Here is a 25,972-nt window from a genome sequence, read left to right as displayed (position 1 = left end):
GTAAAACATGCTTTTACAATGAATTCGTCATTTTTGTAATTTACGAATTCGTTGATAACATATCAGCGATTTTGCCAATTACGACCCACGTTTTGTTAAAAATCCCTTAAGCATGTCTACATTTAGATGGTGTGTTATAAATAAAAGTTGGTGTGTTAATAACAGCTCTATAAAAAAAGGGCGAAAAAACTGCTAATTGAAATTCCGTTTATATATATTTATCTTAAAAAAGTAGATTAGGCGCGTAAGTAACGTTGGCGCGTCTTCCAAGCCGCCGCAAGAAACCGAAGACCCTGGTCGCAGTCTAGGGCATCTTCTGCTCTTCAATCTCAACATCTTCATCGCCATTGCACAGAACCTCGAAACCCTAATCTAAATCACTGTAAGTTTCATGTTTCTCGTATACTTCGCAAGAGCATTTCGATACACTTGTAAGACAGATCTTCTCTCAATAAAAAGATTCGAAAATCAAAGCGTAAAAGAGTCTCCTTTTTTTTAGTTTGTTGAGAAACTGCGTAGTTAAACTACGCACATTTAGCTTTATAAATATATCAGTTAGATTTTAAGTGTATGTTTTTGTCGAAAAAATGGCTTTAATATGCGAAATTAACAACTGGGTTCTGTTTTAGTGTTCATAAGTGGTGTAATATCTAATTATTTATTGGAAATATAGAATTTTTTTTTTGAAAGGGGAGCTGTACATTGCAATATTCCTAAGATATCAAGAGGAATTAGAAACTAAATTACTGGAAATTCAATGACTAGCACTGTACATTCTCTAATCAACTTCGTCCGCATTTCACATAAGGGTAGTGACAAAGTCGGGGTTTCGGAATAATTTGGCAAGAGAAACAAAAATAAGGAAAACATCGGAAAATTTAAAAAATAAAAATATTTTTTTTAATTATAAAAAATAAAAAACTATGCATTTCATATATTAAATGATAAAATAATTCTTAAAAAATAGAAAAAATAAAAATAAGCTGTGATCTTTTTCAAAAAATTGTCAATTAAATCATGATTAATTGTGATTTTCTGAAAATCAGAGATTTTTTCAAAACCTTTGCGATTTTTTCCAAAAAAAAAAAATTCTGATTTAATTGTTAACTATTAGAATCGTGATTTTTTCAAAAAATCGTAGATATTTGTCACTATGCATGTAAGAGCTTTAATGTTTAAAACATTTGCTGTAGTTTTTTTTTTTGTTTTGCTTTCCACAAACCTCAACAAATAACAATCAATAAAAATCTCTAAAGTAACCGACCTCTAAAAGAGAACTTTGGAAGATATTGAAAACTTACTTTGGCAATGTCCAATTCATCCCAAACTGAAAAATAATGAAACTCATACTTCCATTTCCATGTGGCAATGGATGGTTCGCAGTTTTTTCCATGGGCACAATCAATAAGTTGAAAAATGAAGCTTGAAGTGCCATTTTGACCAATAGAAGACATTAAAGGTGCAACTTAGTAGAAATATGTGATCTGTTGATCCAAACTGTTCTGCTTATCTTTTTCGCTATTGTTTGCTGACAGTATTATCTAGCTGTAGAGGGGAGTGTGAATCTTCATACAATGGCACTTCGTTTTGAGGTAGGACAATGTCGAACCTTGATGCATGTTGTTGGCTTCCTTTCTTCCTTTTTTATAGTGTATTTATTTAAGTAGCATTCTATTTTTTTTTACTTTGTTTTGGGACCTCTCCTTTTCTCTAGCTTAAGCTAGAGTAAAGGGAGATGCTTCCGAGTTCGGTCTTGTGTCACAAAGGCATGCTACTTCTCTTCTGAGCGAAAGATCATTTGGAAGGAGTGTAATATGTGGAAGTTTAAGGGCAAGGAGCAAGAAATCTAAGACCTTATTATGGGCATTAAATCTCTGTTTTTTTTTTGGCTTGACTAGATCTTTTGAGGAGTGCAAAGGCTAGTTCTTTGAGGATTTTGTATTTAGATGGGACACCATTGTGGGTAGAAGGGATGTTTAGTGTTGTCTTTTCTGTGCTTCTGCTTGATTCTTAGTTCATAATTTTCTTTCCTTTTGCTTACTTTAATGTCCATGTTTTACCAATAAAAAGATGTATGGCTAAAATGCACCTGCAACAATAAAAATTTAGCATGCTGCCTGTTATACTGTTCAGTTGTCAATTATTTGACCTTAACAATCAACTAGTGGACTACCTCTTGCACTTGAGCCTTAGCCCAAAAATTTGACTTTGGATGATCCTGTCTGATCAGTGGTTTACTTTTTCATTCGTTTGTATAAAATGTTCCAATTTGTGTCGGCAGGTATTGGGGAGGTTCAATCGTGCTCGTGCAGCTCAACTGACACTCCCACACTTTGTGAGCCAAACACCCCTATTTATGCCTGTAGGCACACAAGGTTGGGCTTTAAATTATGCTTTATCCCCTTCATTCTTTATAAGCTTCTTTTTTTTTTGTTCCTAAATAACATACACTATGGGGCATCACTAGTAACAAATGATCAAATATTCAACTTAATGCAATGAGTGGCAGATTAATTTTCTTACATGTGTCAATTAAGAATAGCAATATGTCATCTCCATTCTAACTCATTTGATCAGTGAAGCTTTTTATATCAATTGGCAGTTTGGCACCTTTTGTATTTATTTTGAAAATGGTGCGACTGCAAGCTACATTTCAAATGGATAGGATAGGCCAATCCGTATTTATGAGCAACATTTTCGCTCATCCAAAATGTTACTCATTTTGATATAGTTTGTGGAATTTTGTTAGCTTGTGAACAGTTTTTTGTGGACATTAGCATTACTTTTTAATAAACATGCGCTCAAATCATTGATGGAATGAATTATCATTATTATTATTATTTTCTTATTTTTGGTTACAGGCACAATAAAAGGTTTAACAACGAACCAGCTTGAGGATATTGGTTGCCAAATAATACTTGGAAATACCTACCATTTGGCACTTCGCCCTACTTCAGAATTGATTGATGAACTTGGGGGTCTTCACAAATTTATGAATTGGCCAAGAGCATTGCTTACAGACTCTGGTGGCTTTCAGATGGTTGTTTATCATTACTTGATTCATCCTTGTTGAATTGTCATGCGTTCATTTAATATTGCTTTGTGCTTTTTTTTTTTCTATTCATGGCTATCCTATTAACCAATTGATTGCTCAAATCTGTACGTCATAATATGTAACACAGTGCTTCTTTGCTTCTCTATGATTGCAGTTTCCTGGTTGAAAGTTGAAACTATGGTGGTCGTATATTGATTATGGGCCATGGCCATTTTACAGATTCCATAGTTTACCTTCTGTTATTTACTTGAATAACTGGCATATTGTTCCTAACAATTAGCAAAAAAAAAAAAATTTGGATGGATAAGCTGGACTTGAACCCAAGATCTTAAAGTTGCTTTGCAATGTGTTCAAACCAACTAAGCCGTGAGTCTGAGCCCTCTAACAATTAGCAGAGGGCTTAGACCCATGGCTTAGTTGGTTTGACACATTGCAAAGCAACTTAAGGTTGTGCTTCAAGTCCAGCTTATCTACAAAAATTGCTAATTGTTAGAAAACTTTCCATTGGAGATATTCATTTTTGGAATTTTAGATTGAAAGAATATTCATCCAGGAAGGGTAATGATTATTTTACCCATGAAGGGCACATAGCCCACATCACCACATGTTTCAGATGTGCATCATAAATCCATCTATATTTAATCTTTTTTTTTTTTTAATTTTGTATGATTGTAAATTTCTTGCATCTTGAAGACAATAGTTTTCACTAGGAATGCTTTGAGATGTGTACATTCCTTCCATATCTTGAGATGATTAATCTTACAAAAGATTTTCTGTAAATGTTTCTCTATGCTCTTCCAGGTCTCTCTGTTGCATTTAGCCGACATTACAGAAAAGGGTGTAACATTTCAGGTAGTTCCACATCCATTTCCTTAATTTGGTTTATCCAACTTAACAGATCTCTATGTGTCCTCTATTTTACTTGAGGCTAAGAACCGGCCTTGTTAGAGTCATCTCTCATCACAAATGATCAATCAAGATTTCTTGGAATATCTTTAGTCCTTTTATATATCTTTGAGAAAGTGGAATATACTTTGATTTATGGTTATGTGTCCAAATAATTTAGCGGTGACATATAAAACACTTGTTTGTGAGCTCCCTCTACTTTTGCTGTTTATTTTTTATGCTTGTTTCTAGGATCCAAGGGTGTTTTAGAGAGGCATAATGGTAGTTTGGTTCTGATCTATAGAAATTGATTAAGTAATCGAAGACCCTGAGAAAAATCTTATGATTCAAACTTCACCTGTGAAGCATACCAAGAATATGTGGCATTTTAAAGATGGATGAATAATGTATTTATAATTTAATGCCAATTACAATTTATGTCCTGAAAATCCAGCACAGTTTGTGAAATGATGAATAATCATCCTTTTCTGTTCTCTCCATAAAGCTTAAAATGAAAATCATCCAGTTTTCTTGCTAGATATTGTCAAAAGTCTTGTCGTTTGAAACATATGACATTCTCTCATTCAATGCTTTTCATTAATGAGTATGAGTTTTGGTTGTGAAAATATTAGTGCTTATGAAACTTATGAAAAACTGGCTGTACCTAGTAATTTGTCGGTATTATTGGTTATACACTAGGTGTTGTTTCTGATGGCTCTTGGTGTAGAGATGGGAGGGACAGGTGAGGAGTCCTACAACTTACAAAGATAATGGAGAGAAACCATGACAACAAGCACAACCATTTTGGAGAAGAGATAAGAAGATCAAGAGATTCTTACATTTTTTTTTTTTTTTTTTAAAACTCAAATTATTGTTGCAGATTTAGTTGACTCTTGATTTTTTTTGGCCCATACGATGCTACTGCGCTAGTCCTTGAGTTCTTTCTTTGTGAAATCTAGTTCTTAGGGTTGCATTGTTCTATATTGGTCAGAGAAGTTGTCCTGAGTTTGGTTGATGTGTTTTCATTGGATGGACCCATACACTTATTTTACTTCATCGTCGATGTCTTTCTGTTTCCAATAGGAAGTTGTTTATAATTAAAATAAACATCCTTTTCAAGTGAATCAACTAATAATCACTGCAACTTTGGTTCATGAAAGCAAACAATACTAGTTCCTTAATTCATCGATTAGGCCTTGCCACTTGGATATGCTTTTATGCCTAACAATGATGTAGTAGGGGATGAATAAGAGGACAGGCATGGCTATAATTTTTTTTGATCTCTCTGACCTCACTTTAGATAACTGTAGGTTGGATCCTCTTGTGATAATTGTTTTGGGAATTGTGAACATTGTCTTATTTCTTGAAGACTTGAATTACGTCCTTCCATTTGTTATAATTTCTCATCTTCTCATAGCAATGCAATGGTTTTATTGCTTGAATTGAAATTGCTTTTTCGAACTCTTAATTATATTGTTTTACAATTAGTTTTACTTTGTGCATAGGCCTACATAGTGTTGAATACCTTTCTTGATTTTTTTCTATTTGATTTCTTATGGTAATTGAATATAGTAGTATTTTAATATCCATATTTGTGAACGAAATTTTCATTTCCTTAATTTCAGTCACCTGTTGATGGAAAGCCGATGCTCCTAACGCCCGAGGAGTCGATACAAATCCAAGTAGGTATATCTTGTGTGGTGCTACAACTATTGAGCTCTAAATCTTGTGAAGAGTACACTCTCTAGAATTTCCAAAATAAGAACCTTGATTTTTTCCTAAAAACCCACTGTCTTTGACCTCTAGGGTAAAATTTTAACCTTTGAACCTTTTTTCTTGAAAAAAGAAGTAATTTTAACCTTTCAACCTCAACATTCAATCTTCTTCAACCTTCAAATCTCAAGAACAGGATAGGGGTTTTAGGGAGGTTGAAGATGATGGATTTTTGGGAAGAAACCTTAAAACATAATTTGCAAAATCCCCAAAATTGTCCCAATTTTTTGCAGAATTAGCCAACTTAACTGAACTAGCCCTCACCAAATAATTGCTGGATCTGTACTTGGCTACTATGTTCTGGAGTACTGGTATTCCAGAATAGTTCTAGGAGAATTTTATGTGTTTTTGGAAGATTTCTTAAATTTAAATGGTAGAGTTTCTTTCTAGAAATGCCTGCCCTAGTTTATATGAGGGGGAGAGATCCTCATTTGTATTCACCATTAGAATCACCCCAAGCACACAAAGTTGAGAGTAATACAAGACTTCTTTCTAAGTTATTTGTGTTCTCTCTGAGAGTTCTTGAGGGGTGAGTCATGGGGACTTTAAGAAGTTGAGGGTACTCCTAGGATTCATTTTGTGAGGCTGAAACTGCACCTGGTGAGGCTAGATTCATAACATAAGTCTTGTTTGCATAAAATCACGACTTTTATGTCCAACTGTAGCAATTGACTACATATATTTCTTGAAATGTTCAATGAGGTCTTCAATTTTCTGTTCTCTTTGTTCTTCAAATAGTAATTTTCCATCTAATAGAAGTCCTGCCTTGTTTGAATCATGCATTTATATGTTCTTCCAACAATTATTGCAGAATAGAATTGGAGCAGACATCATAATGGCCCTTGATGATGTTGTGAGAACTACCATTACTGGTCCGCGAATTGAGGAGGCTATGTATCGCACTCTGCGTTGGATTGACAGATGTATAGCTGGTAAGTATATCTAAAAGGGAAAAATGTCACATATGTTTCTTAGACAACCACTTTAAGTCCATAATTTTTGTTGGTGCGATGAAGATATCATTTCTTATTTTAACCAGTAGAATATTTATTATCAGTTATTAATTATTATTGTTATTTTTATTTCTGTTAGTTCTGTTCATCCTTTTCATTGTTCTATGTGGATTTTAAGTATAAGATTCTATATTATTTTTCTTATCTTCTCTTGTTCCTGTTCTTGTAAATTCCTTTGTTGTTACGGTTCGTCTTAAGTGTTGAGGTTATCCATTAATGCCCCCAATTGGGATGAAATATCCCACAGGTGTCAATGCTATATTCTAAACTGTGCTAAAGGTAATCCTCCACCTTCATCTAGGTTGGGACTGGAAATGTAATGCTATAATCTTGAGACTATGATTTTAGATCTTGGTCTTGCGACCTGGTTCATTTTGGGGCTGAGATGAAGTTGACTACGGCAATCCAGAGAATACAGGTCTTGGTCATGGCAAGTCAAAACTAGATGAATCTGGGAACAAGGCAGATCCAAGACCAATTCAATGAGGGTCTAGGACGATCTGTTGTGATTCCCAACACACTTATATCTTGACCTGGCTCTTACTGAAACTAAGTTAGGCCGATCGATTTTATTCAAACAAAAGGAAAACCAGTCTCTTCTTTTCTTCATGTCATGGTTGTTTGTATCATTCAAACCAATACTTCTTTGGTCCATCTAATTTGGAACGGCAAAAGTTGCCCAGTTTACTAAGAAGTTTTTTTCTTCCAATTTTTAATATCTTCATTAGTCAACTTTTTATACTTATTTAGAGTTTGAATCTCATGGTTATGTCAATGAATTTGTTGTGTTTATACTGAATTTAAATGTCATAACTTTCCAGTATATGTTACCATTTCTCCTGGTTTTCTTTGATCACCATGTCGTACACACATTACATAAAAAATTTATTTTAAGTTTTCACTGTTCACTTGTTGCTTCTTTATGCCTGTAGTTTATCTTTAGGGTGTTGAAAACATTTTTATTGATTTTCTCGGAGGACAGCTCACCAGAGACCTAATGAGCAAAACTTATTCGGGATAGTACAAGGAGGATTGGATCCTGTGCTCAGGTGGCTTTGAATTCAACCCTTAATTTTTTATTTTGTTTTTGAAAAACTTATGGTTTCTAATTAGAATAATGCTGAAGTGACCTCAAAGATTTACCTCATTTCGCACTTTCCTGACATGTAGATGTTTACGAACAATAGATGTTTTTCATCGAGATGCGAGTGAAAACATCTATGGTTCTGTGTGCACGTCCATGTCAGGAAAGTGTGAAATGAGGTAAATCTTGAGGTCACTCTAGCATGACTCTTGTAATTATCGTCTCTATCTCATGCCGTTTGTTTTTCAGAGATATATGTGTTAGAGGCTTGGTTGATCGCAATTTACCCGGGTATGTGGATACTACTCTTAGCCATCAGTAATGAAAGTGCAGTCATATGGAAACTTTTACTTGTTTGATAATGTTTCGGATAACCAATTATGTGGCTGGAAACAATTATCAGCCTCATAAATAGATTATCGGTTCCAATAATCTGTTGGCAACAAGAATAATATGCAATATTTTCATAATCATAAATTGTTTTCTTTTCTAAAATCATAATTAGAAAATTTGCTTATATAATGATAAAAGAATTTATCTTCTCCTTCCCCTTCACTCCCCTTCTCCCCATAGTCTCTCTTCTCTACTATAAATGCTATCGCCCCTATTCCATTCCTCTTTTCTCGTCAGTACCACCACCATCTTCATCTTCACAATGACATCCATCCCTGATTCAATCACCGGCGCCACCACCATCATCATTTATCTCCACTACCAACATCACCATTGTCATAGCCATCATTACTGTCCTCCTGCTCCCCAACACAACCACAAGTAGTGCCTCCATTAAAAATACTTTGAGCAGAATAGTTTTTACTTTTTATGACAACCGTGACCAAAAACCCTTTATGCTCAATTAAAATTATATTTAGGTTATATTCTGACAGTTTCCTGGTCTTTCATAAACAATTGGTTTTCTATGTTTTAGCTATTTCTAATCCATAAGCTTAATAATTGGGGGCTGTAATATGATTGCCATTGAAACCAAAAAATGAAGATCTGTACAATGTTTGCAGTGATCTTTGTGTTTATAGAAAGTAGAAGTTATCTAACATTTCAACACTTTTAGTGGTCTGTATACTTTACTTGTCATTCCTCAATGACACTGTTTCTGTGGTCTTTCTGCTTCAAAAAATGAAGATCTGTACAATGTTTGCAGTGATCTTTGTGTTTATAGAAAGTAGAAGTTATCTAACATTTCAACACTTTTAGTGGTCTGTATACTTTACTTGTCATTCCTCAATGACACTGTTTCTGGGGTCTTTCTGCTTCATGTGTCTAAGGCGTCACTTTCATCTTCAGTTCAATTAAGTATTCAGACCATCTTAATGTCACCACTCCCAACCTTAATATCATGAAGTATTCAGTTCTATTGATTATCACTCCTTAACATCAAGAAGTATTCAGTTCTATTGATTATCAAGTGAATTTATTTGACTTTATGAAACACCAATAAGATCAAGAAATTTCATAACTCTGTAAGAAAATGCCAAAGAAGAGAATATTAAAAAAAAAGAAAAAAAAGAAGGGATTTCTAGACTTCTATGTATTTGTTATAAATGTTGGCTTTCATTGAACTCATCACTACAGGTCTTCAGAGACACTCTCCTTAAGATTTACATTTGCAGCATTGTGGTTGAATGGTCAGGAGAGTGATTTAACCTAATTTACTTTTGTCACAGCTATGCTATTGGTGGTCTTGCAGGCGGTGAAGACAAAGATTCATTTTGGCGTGTTGTTGCTCAGTGTACTGCTGCTTTACCTGAGGATAAACCACGCTATGTTATGGTGCACTAATTTATAATGCATTTTAATCCATGTTTTCCTAGATATCAATTGCTCATATAGACTAAAGTTGTATTCATGATTAATGTGTTTTTATTTTTCTTGTGTAACAGAAATGCAATTGTATTTTTCATGCATATTGTTTTTCAGGGTGTTGGATATCCACTTGATATTGTAGTTTGCAGTGCATTAGGCGCTGATATGTACGACTGTGTTTATCCTACACGTACTGCTCGATTTGGTACGGCTCTTGTACCCGAGGTAAATATATTAATGATTCCTGAAGCACCTATTTTTTATTTTTAAATATTTTAGAGGACATCTTGGGACATCTATATAAGACTCTCATAGACAACAATTAAGATGAGATCTTAATTTACTTTTTCTTTCATTTTTGGTTTTCTTGTTTTATTTGTACATTAATTATATAGTTTTGATGTATTTCTAGTCATCTATGTGTAATCCATAGATCATACACTTTTCCATACTTCTTTCTCATAAATGCTAATGTCAAAGTTCAAAGACTCATCTAGTCTGTCTTGGGTCAGTTTAAATGACTTATGAGATCAACTCGGTGAAACTCAGATGATTCCTGGCTGCTCTGGCATCCCTTTTTTTAGTTTTACAAACTGAGTTTTTTCTTTTAGTACTTTTTAATTTTTTTAGGTGAGACTTATGTTTAATATGTTTCTTGTGCAGGGGGTGCTAAAATTAAAGCACAATATTATGGCTGATGATGTTCGCCCCATTGATCCTACATGCACCTGTATGGTATGTAAGCTAACTTAATACTTATTTGCTTTAATCATTTAATTGTTAACTGACCTTAGGTGCAACCTTTCTATCCATCTATTTTCTCTCTAGGTCTGCAAGAACTATACAAGAGCTTACATTCATTCTCTTGTTACAAAAGATGCTATGGGATCTCAGCTTTTATCATACCACAATTTGTTTTATATGATGAGGGTACAAACAAACACAAAATTTTAGCACCTAATATTTCTTGAGCTTCATTGTCGTAATTCATATTTGTGAAGTAAAATGCTTTCTGATTGCAGCTTAGCAGGGATTTACACACATCAATAGTTCGGGGACTGTTTCCAGAGTATGTGCTCTCTCTAAGTTGATTAGTGAGAAACTATGAGCTTTATAGGATGACATATATATAGTCAATGGCTGATATTTTCTGGTGCATTTTATGTTTTCTGCAGGTTTGTTTGTGGATTCCTGCAAAAAATGGTACTATTACACTCAGAATTGCCCTTTTAGTTTCAGTCATTCATCTCCAGAAATTAAGTATATGTTTTTGCTTTATTTGTGGATGGCTGAGAACTGAAAGCTGTAACATGGACTTCAATGTTTGTTGATGAGGGCATAGTGACAATGTCCGGTTCGGGAATAATTCGATAGGAGAAAGCTTCGGAAAAAGTCAGCAAAAGATCGATAAAGTTGGGAAAACATTGGATAAATTAAAAATTAAAAATATTTTTTTAAGTATATATTTCATATAGTAAATGATAAATAACACTTAAAATATGCTAAAAATAAAACTAATCTGTGATTTTTTCAAAAAAATCATCATTAATCGTATTTTTTTGAAAAAATTGTGATTTAATCGACAACTTTTAAAATCATAATTTAATCACGATTTTTTCCAAAAATCACAGATTTTTGTCACTATGGGTGAGGGGGGATAACGGGGAAACAAAGGCACTGTGTATGTAGGAATCTTCCAATAAGGAGAGCCACTCCTGCTCTGCTTTTGGTTAGAAACCTCCTCTTGTTCCTACCACCCCACCATCTAGTACCCCTGACACAGTTGGGTGCAATTTCTTTTTTTGTTATTTCTTTTTCCATTTTCTAAATTTCAGCAAGATAATCTGTAAATATTATATTGATTCATCATCATCTATGCCTTATCCTAAGCATTGGGTTGCCAAATATGATAATGATTCAATATGAATATTTAGTTCTTTTTGTCGACACTTCCTAGCCACTCTTCTGCTTTTCCTGCACTTGGAAGAAACTGTCACTTCCCATTCCTTCATCTTCTCTCCCTTGCCCAACTTAGAGTTTGATCTTACAATTCACTCTTAATTCATTTCACAAAGTAGGATCAAAGGTAATTATAGCAGAGTCTTCTTCGCTCGCTGATTTTACCAAGTTCGTTCCCTTAATTTTAGTTTCAAAACTATTTGGCTTTTGTTTGCTGAGGGGGTGAATTTACTTGGAGCTAGGGCTGTCAATGGATTGGATCAGACCCGAAATATGATCCGTTCCGATAACTTCAGTTATGGATCGATGATTTTGATTCCGATTTGATATCTTATTGGATTGGATCTAGATTGATCATGTCCCTATCTGCTAAGGACCCGACTTGATAAAATGTTAGAAATTATATTATATATATTTTTAAATAAATGAAGTTTATTTAGATTTTGTACATCAAATCGGGTTTGGTCCAATTCATATTTGATCATATTGTTATTGTATCAAATTTGGATCTTAATATCAAGATCCGATAAAAACTGATCCGTTACGAACCCGATCCAATACTCTCATTGGATCAGTTCCAGATCCAATCTTTATTGGATCGGTATCAAATCGATCCGATCCATTGACGACCCTACTTGGAACTTGCTAATTTTTCCTGCTATAATTGTTCATTTACTATGAAGAATACTTGAAAGTCCTTTGTCCCCAATGCAGGCTTTTAACACTTTGATGCATCCATTTATTTGTCTTGTAGTTTCCCAAAGGTGATGTCCCTGAATGGGTTTGCAATGCCATGGAGGTCGCTGGAATCGACATTTCTGCTTGCTGTGCTCCCTTCTCTCCCATCACAACACTAGATGATACAAATACACTGAAACAAGAATATATGAGTTAGGCCTTCCACATATCTGAGAGCATTGGTTCAGTCTGGAAAACTTCAGCAATCAGAGAATTTTGCTATTTACAGATGACAGAGATTTTGTACACCGGATACTGTTTGAATAGGAGCTATACCCAACGACGGAAGCTTGTGTTAGTTAATTTTCTTTGCTATACACATTGTGGCATATATGCTGCTTGAATGGGAAATGTACCCAATTGGGGAAGTTTTGTATTAACTGATTTTTAGGGCGATTTTGGCAATTTGGTCTTTTTTTTTCCCTAATTATCATTTGAATAATACAATCTGAGGTTTAAAGTTAAGAAATTGTACTTCTTATGGACATTGGACAGTTTCATTGTTTTTTTTCGGTGACTTTGTTGTATTTTTGCTGTAAATTCTTCAAGGATTTTTTAGGGTTGTCCTCTTTTAAGTTTTTATAGTAAGAAGGGACAGGGTCTGTTACTTGAAGTCAAGCCAGTTGTGTTGGGTGTCGTCACTTCAGGAGTTTTTATCTTCTTTTTTCCGTTGGGTTCGTCATCTCTCTCTCTTTCTCAATAAAAAATCTTTTACTTATAAAAATAAATAAATAAAATGTTGGAAGAGTATTAATGCACCTTAGCATGATCGGAATAAAATGCCTGATTAGAATTCATGTTTGGGTGGGTGGTGGAATTTTACAGTCTACAAGCCTCCTTTATCCAGGCTTGGCCTGACAAACTAATGTAAGGGAAATACTACACAGGCAGAGTTCATCACCATCAATGCTTTATATAAAAATTTTGGAATATTCTTCCACAAAAATTCATCGATTTCCCTCCTTTCTCTCATTAATTCATTTAATTTGTATTGTATTTTTGACTTTGTGTTTCTCCGATTCTACCAACATGTTTCTTCATTTCCCAATATTTTATTTCATTAAGCAAAGCAGTTCTACTGTTATCTTATTAAACTTTTCTTTGATCAAGTAAAACCTCAGATTCAAGGATCTCCACTTTAACCATTTAGTTTTAATTCCATAAGAACCATCCCTCTTTAATCTCTTCCTCAAAAATTGTCATTTTGGCTCATTTCCAGCCCATCTATTATTACAAATCTTATTATTTTACATTGATAATGACTTTATTAATACCCAAGATTGGCACTTCCACCATTTAAGAAGAGACTTCGAAAGCCTACACCAGATTTATTTGAAATATGGTTCAATAAATGAAATAACAGTCTTACATTCCAATCCATACTAGAAAAAAATCACTATCAAGCATCTATCTTTAAGGATATTCGGTGGGACCTCTCCCTCGGAGCTTGCAGCGACGAGTATGCGTCTGATGTGTAATGTGAGGTGACTATTGGTTTGCCATTTTCACTGATGAGACCAGTTAGGCGAGACCATTGGAATCAGGATCATAAATATGACCCATTTTTGCACGTTTTGTCTCCAAATATCTCTTGTTCTCCCTTGTAATTGGAGTTATTAATGGAACCCGACCTGCAACTGCCAAACCGTAACCTTTGAGCCCAACATACTTTGCGGGATTGTTTGTCATCAACTTCATTGTACGCACACCAATATCACGTAATATCTGCAATAAGTAAGATCATATATTCAAATATCTAAACCAAGCATCTGTTAAATATCACAGTACAATTTTGGTAGATACCTATTAAGCACTCTAGGATAATAGCTATTTAACCTTAATTAAGCATTTGGGAAATGAGCAGGCTCAAAGACGCTTCTTTTGAGAAGAGAAGTGAAATTGAGCGTACTGTTAGCATAGGGTATATAATGCAATGTGAATATAAATCTAAAAGCGTAAAGAGCAAAAGTACAAGTACATTCAATTTTAAGAATTTGAAAGAAATTCTATTGAGAATTAATCTGTATGGAACTTGCGACGCATATATTTGCGTGTGAGGGGTCTTGGATATGTAACTGCTCAAGATATCATCTCACTATCCTTTGGGCTATCCTTCCCTTTGCCATTGCTTGGGGTCTATGGAAAGAGAGAAACAACAGGGTATTCCAGGGTAAGTTAAGTACGTCCCAGACTGTATTTGGAGATTTTGGGCCTCATGTACTTTTGGTCCAAATTATGTAGGGATTTTGAGGGTGTTTCTTTCTAGGACTTTGTGTTAGATGGGATACTATTTGAACTCTTGGCTTTCCTTTTGGCGTTTGTAACTTTTAGTATGTTTCTGTTTGCTGTTTGTTCCTGCCTTGTTTGGGGGCTATCTCGGCCGCCCCTTTTCTCTTTTCTTTCTTATTAATAAAATCTTTTACACTTAAAAAAAATAAAAAATCATTAATACTACACAACAGATAACTAGCCTGACATAACCCATAGTGACAAAGTCGGGGATTGGGAATAATTTGGCAAGCGAAAGCTTTGGAAAAAGTTGCAAAAGTCGATAAATTCTGGGAAACATTAGATAAATTAAAAAGTAAAAAAATGTGAATAAAAAAAATATGTATTTTATATATTAAATGAAAAAATAATACATAAAAAACCATAAAAACAAAAATAATCAGTGATATTTTTTCTTCATAAAATTGCGGATTAATCGTGATTTTTTGAAAAATCAAAGATTTTTTCAAAACCTTCGTGACTTAATCGACAATTATTAAAATCGTGATTTTTGTCACTATGACAGAACCAATTGATTTGTGTATGGGATTACAAATCGATGACACTTGACCTCAAACTGATTCCCTAGAAACTAAAAATCTAATTTTCAGAAATGACTACATCACCTCCAACGTTTTGAACTTGTTTCCTAACAATGTCAGCTATAGGATTCAAAAGCAGCATATTGAAAACAACACAGGAATAACCATGATAGAAATTAAGATATAAGGTTGATTGGATGGTTTAAAAAAATTGGTTACCTGCGCACCAATGCCATATTCTCGTGAATCAACGGGCAAGCCCAGCTCCTCATTGGCTTCCACAGTGTCACGGCCATCATCCTGCAAGTTGTATGCACGAAGCTTGTGGCCCAAACCAATGCCCCTTCCCTCATGTCCACGTAGGTACACTAACACACCCCTCCCAGCTGCTTCAATCTGCTGCATTGCAAGTGCCAGTTGGTTCCCACAGTCACATCTGGCTGACCCAAATATGTCTCCTGTGAGACACTCAGAATGTACTCTTACAAGAATATCTTGCCCATCACCAATCTCACCCTGTTTACATCACAAACCATGTTAATCAAACTCAACAATGTGCCAAGACATGTTTTATATTTATTTAATCTTTGTTTTACCAACCAAAGAATAAATTCCTGTTTCTTTACCCTCTCTAAATGACATGTATCATACATATGATCCAGATAGCCGTTCTTCCCCAGATAAATAAAGCTGGGATTAAGGCCACAATCTCACAGTAATTACTCAGAGACCCAAATGAGTTATGGGTTCCACTTATCAAATTAGTCTAAACATATAACTCTCATTTGCCCACCATGAAGGATTTGGATGAGCGAAAATGGGGGACAAAAAGGCACTCTTAGTTTGCGCAAAAGAATACAAGAAATCAACTTCAAATGTATCAGCAGAAGTACGACTCTAACAACAACAAAGCCCTATCCCAAATATTTGGGGTCATATTACTACTCTAAAATAAGAAGAGTATCCTTAATGCCCTATTGGTATTGCACATTGCACATAGATTTTGAGATTTAGTTACTTCAAAACAATGAAACATAAAGAAAAAAAAGAAACAGGTCCTTAAATTCCAATTTTTTTCATACTTTAACCATGGCAATATGCTCGATCCCATCTAGCAGTGACTTGTAACAGTAGGCCTTGAATGGTCCCCACATTGTGGGTATTGGTGCCACACCAGCTTGCTCCACCAATCTATCTCTCTTCCGCCTATATCTGCCAATCATAATCCATGTTAAACCAACCATTCATCCACTTGAAAAAAGATCACAAACAAGTAGATCACACTTAATTTCGTTTTATTACATATCGGATACAACAGCTGGCACATAGTTCATAAAAATTGAGAAGATGAGGAAGAGTCAATATAAGCAAGTTAGAGGTACAAATTTTCTAGATGCACCAATTCAATACGTATGCATTGTAATTCGGAATTTATTTTAGTTTCAAGATTTAATGCAAGGTACCAGGAATTATAATAAAGAAATACTCCAACAATTATCCTCTCTCCTAAGCAATTAATGAGTACTTCTTCAAGGCAGAAGTTTAAGTCCTCAGCAAACACTTACATTTTCATAGTTGCAAGCTAATAATCCTCCCCATTCACAAAAAGACAAAGCACCTGAAAACAATTTGCATGAGACATTGCCTTCATAACAAATGTTGTGCAACTAATCCAAGAATCTCTCAAATTTAATAGCACTCCAATTCATATGTAGATCACCATAGAATTAACACACATCTTGGTGTGCTGTTATTAAAAGCAGGTGTGGCAATATAAGCACTCGTTAAAAAAAACCTGACCGTAGAATAATCATATACATACTTATTAAAAAAATGGAAAATTATATACCTAATTAAATCAGCAATGGATATAATCTTCAAGTTCTCCCTCTGTGCGAATTGGCGCAGCTTTGGTAATCGAGCCATGGAACCATCATCATCCAAAATCTCACATAGAACTGCAACAGGGTCTAACCCAGCCAGCACAGCCAGATCTACAGAAGCTTCTGTATGTCCAGCTCTTTTCAGAACGCCTCCCTCCCTATACTTCAAAGGGAATATATGACCAGGGCGCGCAAAATCCACCGGCTTTGAATCTCTAGATGCAAGAGCCAATATTGTTGTTGCCCTATCACGAGCTGACACTCCAGTGGTTGTACCACGTTTTGCATCCTACAAAAGCCCATTATAGTCAACGAACATATGAGAGCTAATCAAAATCACAAAAAGAATCTGAGAAGGTCAGTGCCCAAAAAGGTTGAGGGGAAGGCCAGAAATGATATGGATTGAGGAAGTGAGTCGGGATTTAAGGATGTGTAGTGGAGGATGCTGGAAGGCCAACAATCTATAGCTTGGATGTAAGCGATAAACCAATGAGTTCAACTGTTTTCAAGAGTGGTGGAACTACATACTGTTGAGTGTATAGTTTCCTCCAATCTCGGGTGTGTCATAACCGGGGTTAAGCCCTGTGACCCACTAATATTCATAGTTCTCCCCCTCTCCAACAAATCGGTCTTTTGGAGTAGTTGGTCTTTTGACATGGTATCAAAGCGCTAGGTTCGTATATGTCACGGGTTTGATTCTTTCCACCCTTATGGGTGAGGGGGAGTGTTGAGTGTATATTTTCCTCCATTCTCCGGGTGTGTGATACCCCAGCTAAACCCCGTGACCCTCTTCAATTCATAGTTCTACCCCTCTCCAACAAATCAGTCTTTTGGAGTAATTGGTTGGTTAACACATACCACTGTCACGGTGAATGCCGTACAAAGTTTCTCTTCATTCTCCTTTTGTGTTACCATCAAAGGAAGCTGTAACCTATCTAGATCTTCTCCTTTCATGCTCACACACACAATTCCACTTCCATGTTTTACAATAAAAGCCATAGCCTCGGGTGTTGCCAATGATGCTGCCATTATTAGATCTCCCTCATTTTCTCTATCTTCATCATCTACAACAATGACTATCTGCAAATATCGACTGGAAATTAGTACTAAACTAAACAACAAAACAACCAAATCCTACAACCCATTTAAGAAGAAAACAAACCTTGCCTTGGCGGATGTCTTCAATGGCCTCTGGTATTGAAGAAAATCCTGCCGTAGGACAATCCAAATCGAACTCATCCTTATCAATTAAAAACTCATCAGTTTTAGGAGAGATCTCTGCAGCGAGTGTTTTAAATGCAATTGCATTGCTAGAAGTACTTTTTCCTGCAGCTCCGTTGCTTTTGGGATAAGATAGGAGATCTCCTTCTCCAGATATTATTGCAGCTCTAACTCTACTATCACCCTTGAGTCTAAGACATGATTTTCTAGTCAGATTGATCAAGGAAAAATCTGATGTGGTCCCATCGGTTGCAGATGGATTCACAGCGTGCAGCCCTTTGAACCGGTTGAAGTATTTGTGCGCTCTACGTAAAATGCAAATTGATTAGCCAGATTCATGTATAGTTGGACGAAAGAAGGGTGTTAAAAATACCAGAATTTAATAATCAAAGGATTATAAACCTTAGATGCAATTGTTTGCAGGACCATTTCAAGTTTAAAGTATCAAAACATATCCAAGGACTACCAAAACGTGTAGTTAGTGAACATCACTAATTGTCGGCCTGTGAGTTGATCTTGTGACCCACCCTTACCATATTTACATACAAACATAAATTAAAGTTTTCGCCATTGAAATTCTATTGCATTACTGCTATATCTGACATTCACCTCCTCAAAGTTGGTCCTACAACCGTCTTATAAATTGAGCGCAACTGAGATGAGGATGTTGAGATATAAGAGTGGAAAGACTAAAAAAGATAAAATTAGAAACACGCATTCAAAAAGTGTAGAAGTAGCTCTGATAGGTGATAAACCAAGAGAAAGTCGATTGAGATGGTTTGGGCATGTTTAACAAATGTCACTTACAGTCCAATTGGAAGAAATATTCAAGTTGAAGATCCAAAAAATAATGAGAGAAAGACCCAAAAGAACAAGAATGGAGATAGTGCAAGCAGATATAAATTCACTTTCAATAACAAAAGATTTGGGCTTGGACAAAGTGGAATGAAGGAGCATGATTTGTTTTATCTGACCCCAAAACGTTGGCATAAGAATTGTTGTTGTAATACTCCATTTCCAATGAATTTTTCTTGATAACCTCATTTGTTTTATCTGACCCCAAAATGTTGGGATAAGGCTTTGTTGTTGTAATTCAACATTTCCAATGAATTTCTTGATAACCTCCACCCGAAGCCAATTGTTTTAGTTCGCCTAGATTGGATAGTAGATATCGATTTTTGTGACTTACCATCTGTAAGAAAAGATCTGACAACACATGCCTTGGAAGAAGTTATAATTCTAGATAAAATCGAGAACAAAATAGGATTTATGTTGCCAGCCGACCCAATATAGTTGGTACTACAACACAATATGCTAACGACAATGATGAGCACCATAGTCCATATACGTGAAATACAAAATCATATAAAATTAACCAATTGTAACAAAATCAAGCGAAATTCGAATATAAATCAAGTTTCCAATTCAAACCCATCAAGAATTACCACAAAAACAAAAACAAAAAAAAAACCCAGATCAGATCTGAGCTAAAATCCTTAGTACAGAGAAAAAAAATAAAAAAATAAAAACAACCCACATAAGTTTTACATTTGGAAATTTCATAGAGAGATAAAGAGAGGAGAGAGAGATTACTGGGAACGTGACAGAGCCATTGAAGAGCAAGAAGAGAGGTTGACGGACGCCATTCGAGTTCCAATTCAGAGAAATGGAGTTACGAGGCGGTGTACAAAGAACAGAGGCTACTAGGTGAAAAGTGTTGTGGATCATCCTTTGATTGGTCGTTGGACAACTAAGAATTTCCAAAACTTAGGATTTTTTTTTTTTGTAAAATATTATTATTGAAAAAAATTTCTAAAACTAATTTGTGCTATATTTTTAGAGAGATTCTAGAGGCACACTAACTTTTACTTATCACACTCCAGTTAAAAAAAAAGAAACTTTTCCCAATAAGGGCGCAACTTATGTCAAAATTCCATTTCGATACACTGTTCATTTTAATTCTCAAAACATGTTTTCTTGTGAGTTCGTCATTTTTATAATCAACGAATTCATTGATATGGTAAAATCGTTGGTATTTAATCAACGAATTTGTAGATTATAAAAATGACAAATTCATTGTAAAAATATGTTTTGAGAATTAAAATGAACAATGTATCAAAATCGAAATTTCGTCATATTTAATGCACGAATGGAGATTCATCCAAAAAATTAAGTGAATAGTTGAGAATAAGTAAAAATTTAGGTGTCAATAGTATCTCTTTTTTTATTTAAAGATTTCTAATTTAGGTTAATGATTTTACACGAGCAGAATCCTACACACTACCTAAATTGTTCGAATGAGTGTTATAATATTTTGTAAGGTTGATTAATAACTTGAGCCAAATCTTTGTAATGTTTGAATAATGTGTTTTAATTTTTTATTGGGTTGTAATAAAAAATTTTTAAAAATTAATGTGTAATAAGTAAAAGTTGGGGTGCCAATAGCAACTCACTTTTCTTGAATACATTCACAGTAAGAAATGAAAATGTGAATTGAAATGTTGCATATTGAACATTAGAAGTTTTGAGAAATCTTATAGGTTTATTGTTTATAGTCAATCCAACATCTTTGATACAATCATACTCACTCGTTTTAATGATGATAAAGTGGGATTTTTACAGGATTAATGGGAGACATGAAAAGAGGAGAGGAGAGAAGAGAACAAATGAGTACGAGAGATTTTACAACGCTGGTAATGCAACTGATTGTACTTCTGGCTCAAAATTGCAACTTCACTCGCATAATATAAAGTGATTATAAGTATGATAGTAATGCAACTTCTTCTTCTCATGAAGAGTTGTGCTGGAGTGACCTCGAGAATATACCTCATATTGCACATCCTGACGTGAAAGTGTGTAGGAATCATAAATGCTTTCAGACTTGTATCTCGATGAAAAGCATCTATGCTTCCGACACATTTTCACCTCAAGATGTGCAATATGAGATACAATCTTGAGGTCACTTCAGCATTAATCTTCCACAAAATTGCTCTACCACCAAGTAATGTTCGGTCTACCTGTATTCTAGTTGACTTGTGATCCTGGCCATATTCTCCTTGAATTTTTATTTTCCTCACACATTTTTTACTCATGGGATCGGCATGGACCTATCACATTAGCCTGCATGTATTATGGGCATATATCCCCGAATTTACAAAATCACCCTCATTAGGTTTGATGTGCTTCATGCAATGGAGAGCTTGTGACGAAAAAGTCTTTGAGCAAAAATAAAACTTCTCATTCTTCCTCAATATCACATTGGGATAAAATGGAATTGGCATTGTAAAGTAGTTGAATTAGTTGAACACTCTTCGAATCTTCTCTTTGTAGTGGTAGATGTGCCACATCTCTTGTTTTTGGTAATTTTCCTTGGAGTCGTGATAATCTATCTACCCCACATGACATACTCAATCGACTCCCCTCACGTGAGGTGTGTCAGAATCATATATTTTCTTTCATCGGAATACACAACTGCACAGATTTTTGTGTATCCCAAGACATTAAAGTTCATGGTTATAGCACAGCCCACGTCAAGTGAGTTGATTGAATACGCCATGTGGGGGGAGTCATATTATCACCACTCTTTTCCTTTACCATGCAGGCGCCCACATCACCATTTATGGTGTGGTCCATGGTGGACGAAATTAGTGTTCTAAAAATTGGCCTGAATTAATGATCCAACCAAATTTTATTAATTAGAAAATCAATTCCATACATATGGAATTAATGACCTTTACAAAATTAATAGCTCCACTGCATGTTAAAGAAAGATTATCAAAAGTCAGTCCATTTCAAAACCTCTAACTGATGTAAGACAAAACACAAGGGCAAAACGTAGGGTGTCGAACATTTCCCATATATATATAATTCGAATTTTTTTTTTTTTTTTAATGATAACATTTTGGATTTCATAAGATTTTTTAATATTTTGACTATAAATGTCGTTGAATTCATGCATATCATAATAAATACCATATCTTTTTAGAGAAATAGAGATATATGTGTGTTATCCAAATAAAGAGATCTATTCATTAATAAGAAAAAAAATTGCTCGCATTTTTAAGTTATGACGGCAGATTTTTCCGTTGTAGCTATAGGTCACGGTGGATAACATGGTCTGAAGATGAAGATATTACCTATTACAGTGGATTTTTATATCCATTGCAATAAGTAATATTTTTTAAAATAAAATAAAAAATATATAGTATTTATTAGGTAACACACAAATTTTATTGTTATTATCAATTATTTAATTGTCACACACCCATACAAATTAACCGAGGAAGGATAGAGGTGATTGGTAAACCTCACTTCATCATTATTACATTGAAGACCTACATCATTCAATTGGTTGAAACCCATGCTTCAACCTTACTTGATTCAATAAATCTGCAAAAAAAATATAGTAGGATGTTATTTACTACTTACAAGAAAAAAAGAAAAACCTTACATTGCTTGTTTGGTACTTTTTTTCAAATATATTATATGGAGAGTTTTTTCAAAGATTTGATTAAACTCACTTATTTAGATTTGAAAAAAAAAAAAAAAAACAATTAAAAGGGCATTATTGTTACGATTCTATTATTACAATTTTTCTAAATCATGACTAAAAATGAGAATAATTGAGTTTTGCAAAGAAAGGACAATAGTTATCAGTTTACTTTTAAAATTAGAAAGCTTATCTTTGCTGGGAAAATTTGTAAGTTATAAACTTGCATGCGATATGGATAAATACTTTATGTAGGCTAAAAATAATGCATAGAGATTGAATACCAGATTAATTCTGCATGGATATAATCTTTAAGTTCTCTTTGTGAGAGAACTCAAGAAGCTTGGGTAATCTGGCCATGGAACCATCATCATCTACAATCTCACATAAGACTGCGACGGGGTCCAATCCAGCCAAGATGGCCAGATCAACAGATGCTTCAGTGTGTCCAGGTCTTCTTAGAACACCCCATTCCCTATACATCAATGGAAAGATATGACCTGGACGGTTGAAATCCTCAGGTTTTGAATCCTTTAATGCAAGGGCAAGAATGGTAGTCGCTCTATCTTGAGCTGACACCCCCGTTGTAGTACCATGTTTTGCATCCTAATAAAATTGATCAATATAGAATAAGAACACATATAAAATATGTGAATAATCACATATATAAGTCAATAGTTGAGCTAGTTTGGGGCATCAACTTTTTTTTTTTTTTTCTTCCAATGGAAGTGCTTCTATCGAATCAATTATCTTTATATCATCACTTATATAATAATTGCATGATTATGTCTAAGAATTCCTTAGGGGTTTAAAAGCAGTTTCAGAAGCTATGAGTCATTTGATGAAAAATAGCTTCTGCTTTTTCGATTATGCTTAAATGATCAATTATTAAAAAAACATGGGCAGTCGAAACAAGAAAACAACTTGAAAAATCAAACACAAGATGCAATCATAGAAAGAAATACTAAGATTTTACGTGATTTCCTTTATATTGAGGTACGCCCATGAATCACACCGATTCCACCATGTAAAGATGCTCTTCAAATAAAAAACCATCATATTGCATATAAATTGCAATGTTTATAGTAATAATGATGATGATGATATAAAGTGGTATTTTGATTAAAATTATTAGTTAACAAAAAAAAAAAAAATAGGAGCAAAAACTCAATATTATAAGAAAAACATAATGAAAGAATATTACAATTGAGAAGAGGGAGAGAAATTAGAGCAAGACAGGTTCATGAAAGCCATCTCCTTGCAACTACTTACGAAAAAAAATAAAATAGAAGAAGCGTTTATTTCAATCCCGTAGATATCAATTTATACATAGAGGATCAGTGTGTAATAGTGAAAAATTGATGTGGCAATAAAAATTCATTAAAGAACCATTTCCAGAGAACCTTTATTCTCTTCTATCTCAATTACAATTTGATTAGAATTGTCTAACAATTATTTTTTATCATGGATTAGTCAATTTGAACACGTAAAACGAGTAATCATCCATGATCCATCAAATAAAATGACATGATGATGCAAAGTATCATTCCTGATTCAGGTATGAATGCATCGAGAATCAAATATATTATAGGGTTTTGATTGTTCCAATATTGAAGTAGTTGGTTGGAGAATAAATTAAATAACCTGATTTAATATTAATTTAATTTGCTTAGTTTTCTTCAAGCCTTGGAAACCTTATAGAACTCATCCACATTTTCTTCTTCAATAAATGAGGTACTCTATGTTCTTTCCCTTCTTTCTGTCTCATTAATTTTGGGTTTGAAGAAAAAAATATAAAAGACTCGGGATCCAATATGGTATCTCGTAACTCCCATATATAAAATAGGTTAGGTGTCTACGTGGTATGTTTTAGTTGGTGTTTAAAACACCTTGAACTTCAAATCTAACTGTTCACGCAACCCAATGTATTTATTTTCAATCAAATTGTGCCATGTAGACACTATTCGTATCTATAGAAATGGGACACCATATGGGATCTCGATTCAATATAGAAACCAAAGAACAATTATCCGCGTCTCCATTTAATTGTGTATGCCTGGTGTGTCGCAAAGAAAAGTTGATATGATGATAAGTAAACTCAAAGCAGAAGACGAACCATCTTCTCTTTCCACATGTCATTACCTCCTTGGTTGGATTTAATAATTTTTTTAAGTATCATGGCTTAACATGGATTAGCGCACTCGTATACGTAAAATAAGCTATCATCCATCATATAAAATGACATTATGATACACAATATTAATAGGTAAATTCCAATTCAGGTACGGTATGAATGTATCTCGAAACAAATACATTTATAGGATTAAGTTCTTTTGAACATATATTGGATATCCTTTGTAACGTTGGAAAAAAAAAAGACAGAGAACTTCTATTGACGCACTAACTTTTACTTTAAGAAGGATTGGTGCGTTATAAGTAAAAATTTGTCTGCCAATAAAATCTCTCTAAAAAATATAAATAAATTAGTTCAAATATGATATCCTTCGAACTATAATGCATTCCTAATTTCCTTTCAATTCACAATATGACGGGCGATTCGATCAATTCTGGGATGGATCACAATCACATCTTCCATATTGAATTGGGTCCAAGACCAAATTCCAATTCAGGTAAGGTATGAATGTGTCTGAAACAAATACATTTATAGGATTTTGTTCTTTCCAACATATAGAAATAGTTGAGTTGAGAATAATCATCCCACTTGCATATTGGATATCCTTTGTAACGTTGGAAAAAAAAAATAGAGAACTTCTATTGACACACTAACTTTTATCTTTTAAGAAAGATTAGTGCGTTATAAGTAAAAGTTGGTGTGCCAATTTTGGGACGGATCACAATCACATATTTCATATTGAATTGGGTCCAAGACCAACCCGATTCAATCAGGACTCGATGCATAATTTATCTTTCTTAAATAAGCGTCCTTGGCCCCACAGTCCGTTCGTCCTTATTTTCATTGCTGGTTTACTGTGCCCACGGAATTTGAATTAAATATAATTTATATTGGGATATGTTTAAGTGTACGTCGGATACAAATAAGTAATATGTTTTTTGAACATTCAAAATCACCACGTGGCACACTATTTCTGGCCAGTGATCCAATAAATAGTTTTCTACCAAGATTCTTTTGGCGTATATGTTCATTAGGTCTATCATAGGCCGGTTTGGGCATTTACGTAATCACCCTGGGTTAGGTTTGATTCATGTTTAGGGATAGATC

General features: G+C 34.4%; 2 protein-coding genes and 1 pseudogene across 3 annotated transcripts; 1 reads left to right on the top strand and 2 right to left on the bottom strand.

The window, feature by feature from the left end:
- The first annotated feature begins 223 nt into the window (after positions 1–223).
- LOC147403989 (uncharacterized) lies at positions 224–12,815 on the top strand. The gene is made up of 16 exons (XM_086439794.1): positions 224–382; positions 1,536–1,592; positions 2,282–2,375; positions 2,862–3,040; positions 3,857–3,907; positions 5,566–5,622; positions 6,525–6,645; positions 7,709–7,775; positions 8,060–8,101; positions 9,493–9,598; positions 9,746–9,856; positions 10,295–10,366; positions 10,460–10,561; positions 10,654–10,700; positions 10,807–10,834; positions 12,345–12,815. Exons 2-16 carry the CDS (start codon positions 1,575–1,577, stop codon positions 12,483–12,485), a joined length of 1,236 nt encoding a protein of 411 aa, XP_086295920.1. The 5' UTR covers positions 224–382; positions 1,536–1,574; the 3' UTR covers positions 12,486–12,815.
- Positions 12,816–13,623: 808 nt separating this feature from the next.
- On the bottom strand, positions 13,624–24,092 carry LOC147403988 (bifunctional riboflavin biosynthesis protein RIBA 1, chloroplastic-like). 2 transcript variants are annotated; one of them, XM_086439791.1, is made up of 9 exons: positions 23,936–24,092; positions 23,016–23,337; positions 19,836–22,631; positions 18,184–18,547; positions 17,880–18,101; positions 16,988–17,310; positions 16,221–16,350; positions 15,358–15,654; positions 13,624–14,053 (listed from the first exon to the last, which is right to left on the bottom strand). In XM_086439791.1, exons 3-9 carry the CDS (start codon positions 19,886–19,888, stop codon positions 13,850–13,852), a joined length of 1,593 nt encoding a protein of 530 aa, XP_086295917.1. In that variant the 5' UTR covers positions 19,889–22,631; positions 23,016–23,337; positions 23,936–24,092; the 3' UTR covers positions 13,624–13,849. The 2 variants fall into 2 exon arrangements, with proteins under 2 accessions (XP_086295917.1, XP_086295919.1); XM_086439793.1 differs by lacking the exons at positions 19,836–22,631; positions 23,016–23,337; positions 23,936–24,092 and having other exon boundaries at positions 18,189–18,402.
- LOC147403987 (bifunctional riboflavin biosynthesis protein RIBA 1, chloroplastic pseudogene) lies at positions 23,020–24,865 on the bottom strand (annotated as a pseudogene).
- Between the last annotated feature and the right edge of the window lie 1,107 nt (positions 24,866–25,972).

Source organism: Akebia trifoliata, chromosome 4 (genome assembly GCF_017979445.1).
Source record: "Akebia trifoliata isolate Shusen 1 chromosome 4, ASM1797944v1, whole genome shotgun sequence".
In the NCBI taxonomy this organism is placed as follows: domain Eukaryota; kingdom Viridiplantae; phylum Streptophyta; class Magnoliopsida; order Ranunculales; family Lardizabalaceae; genus Akebia; species Akebia trifoliata.
Note: the sequence above shows the minus strand (reverse complement) of the source record. Positions and strands in the feature narration are given on the sequence as shown.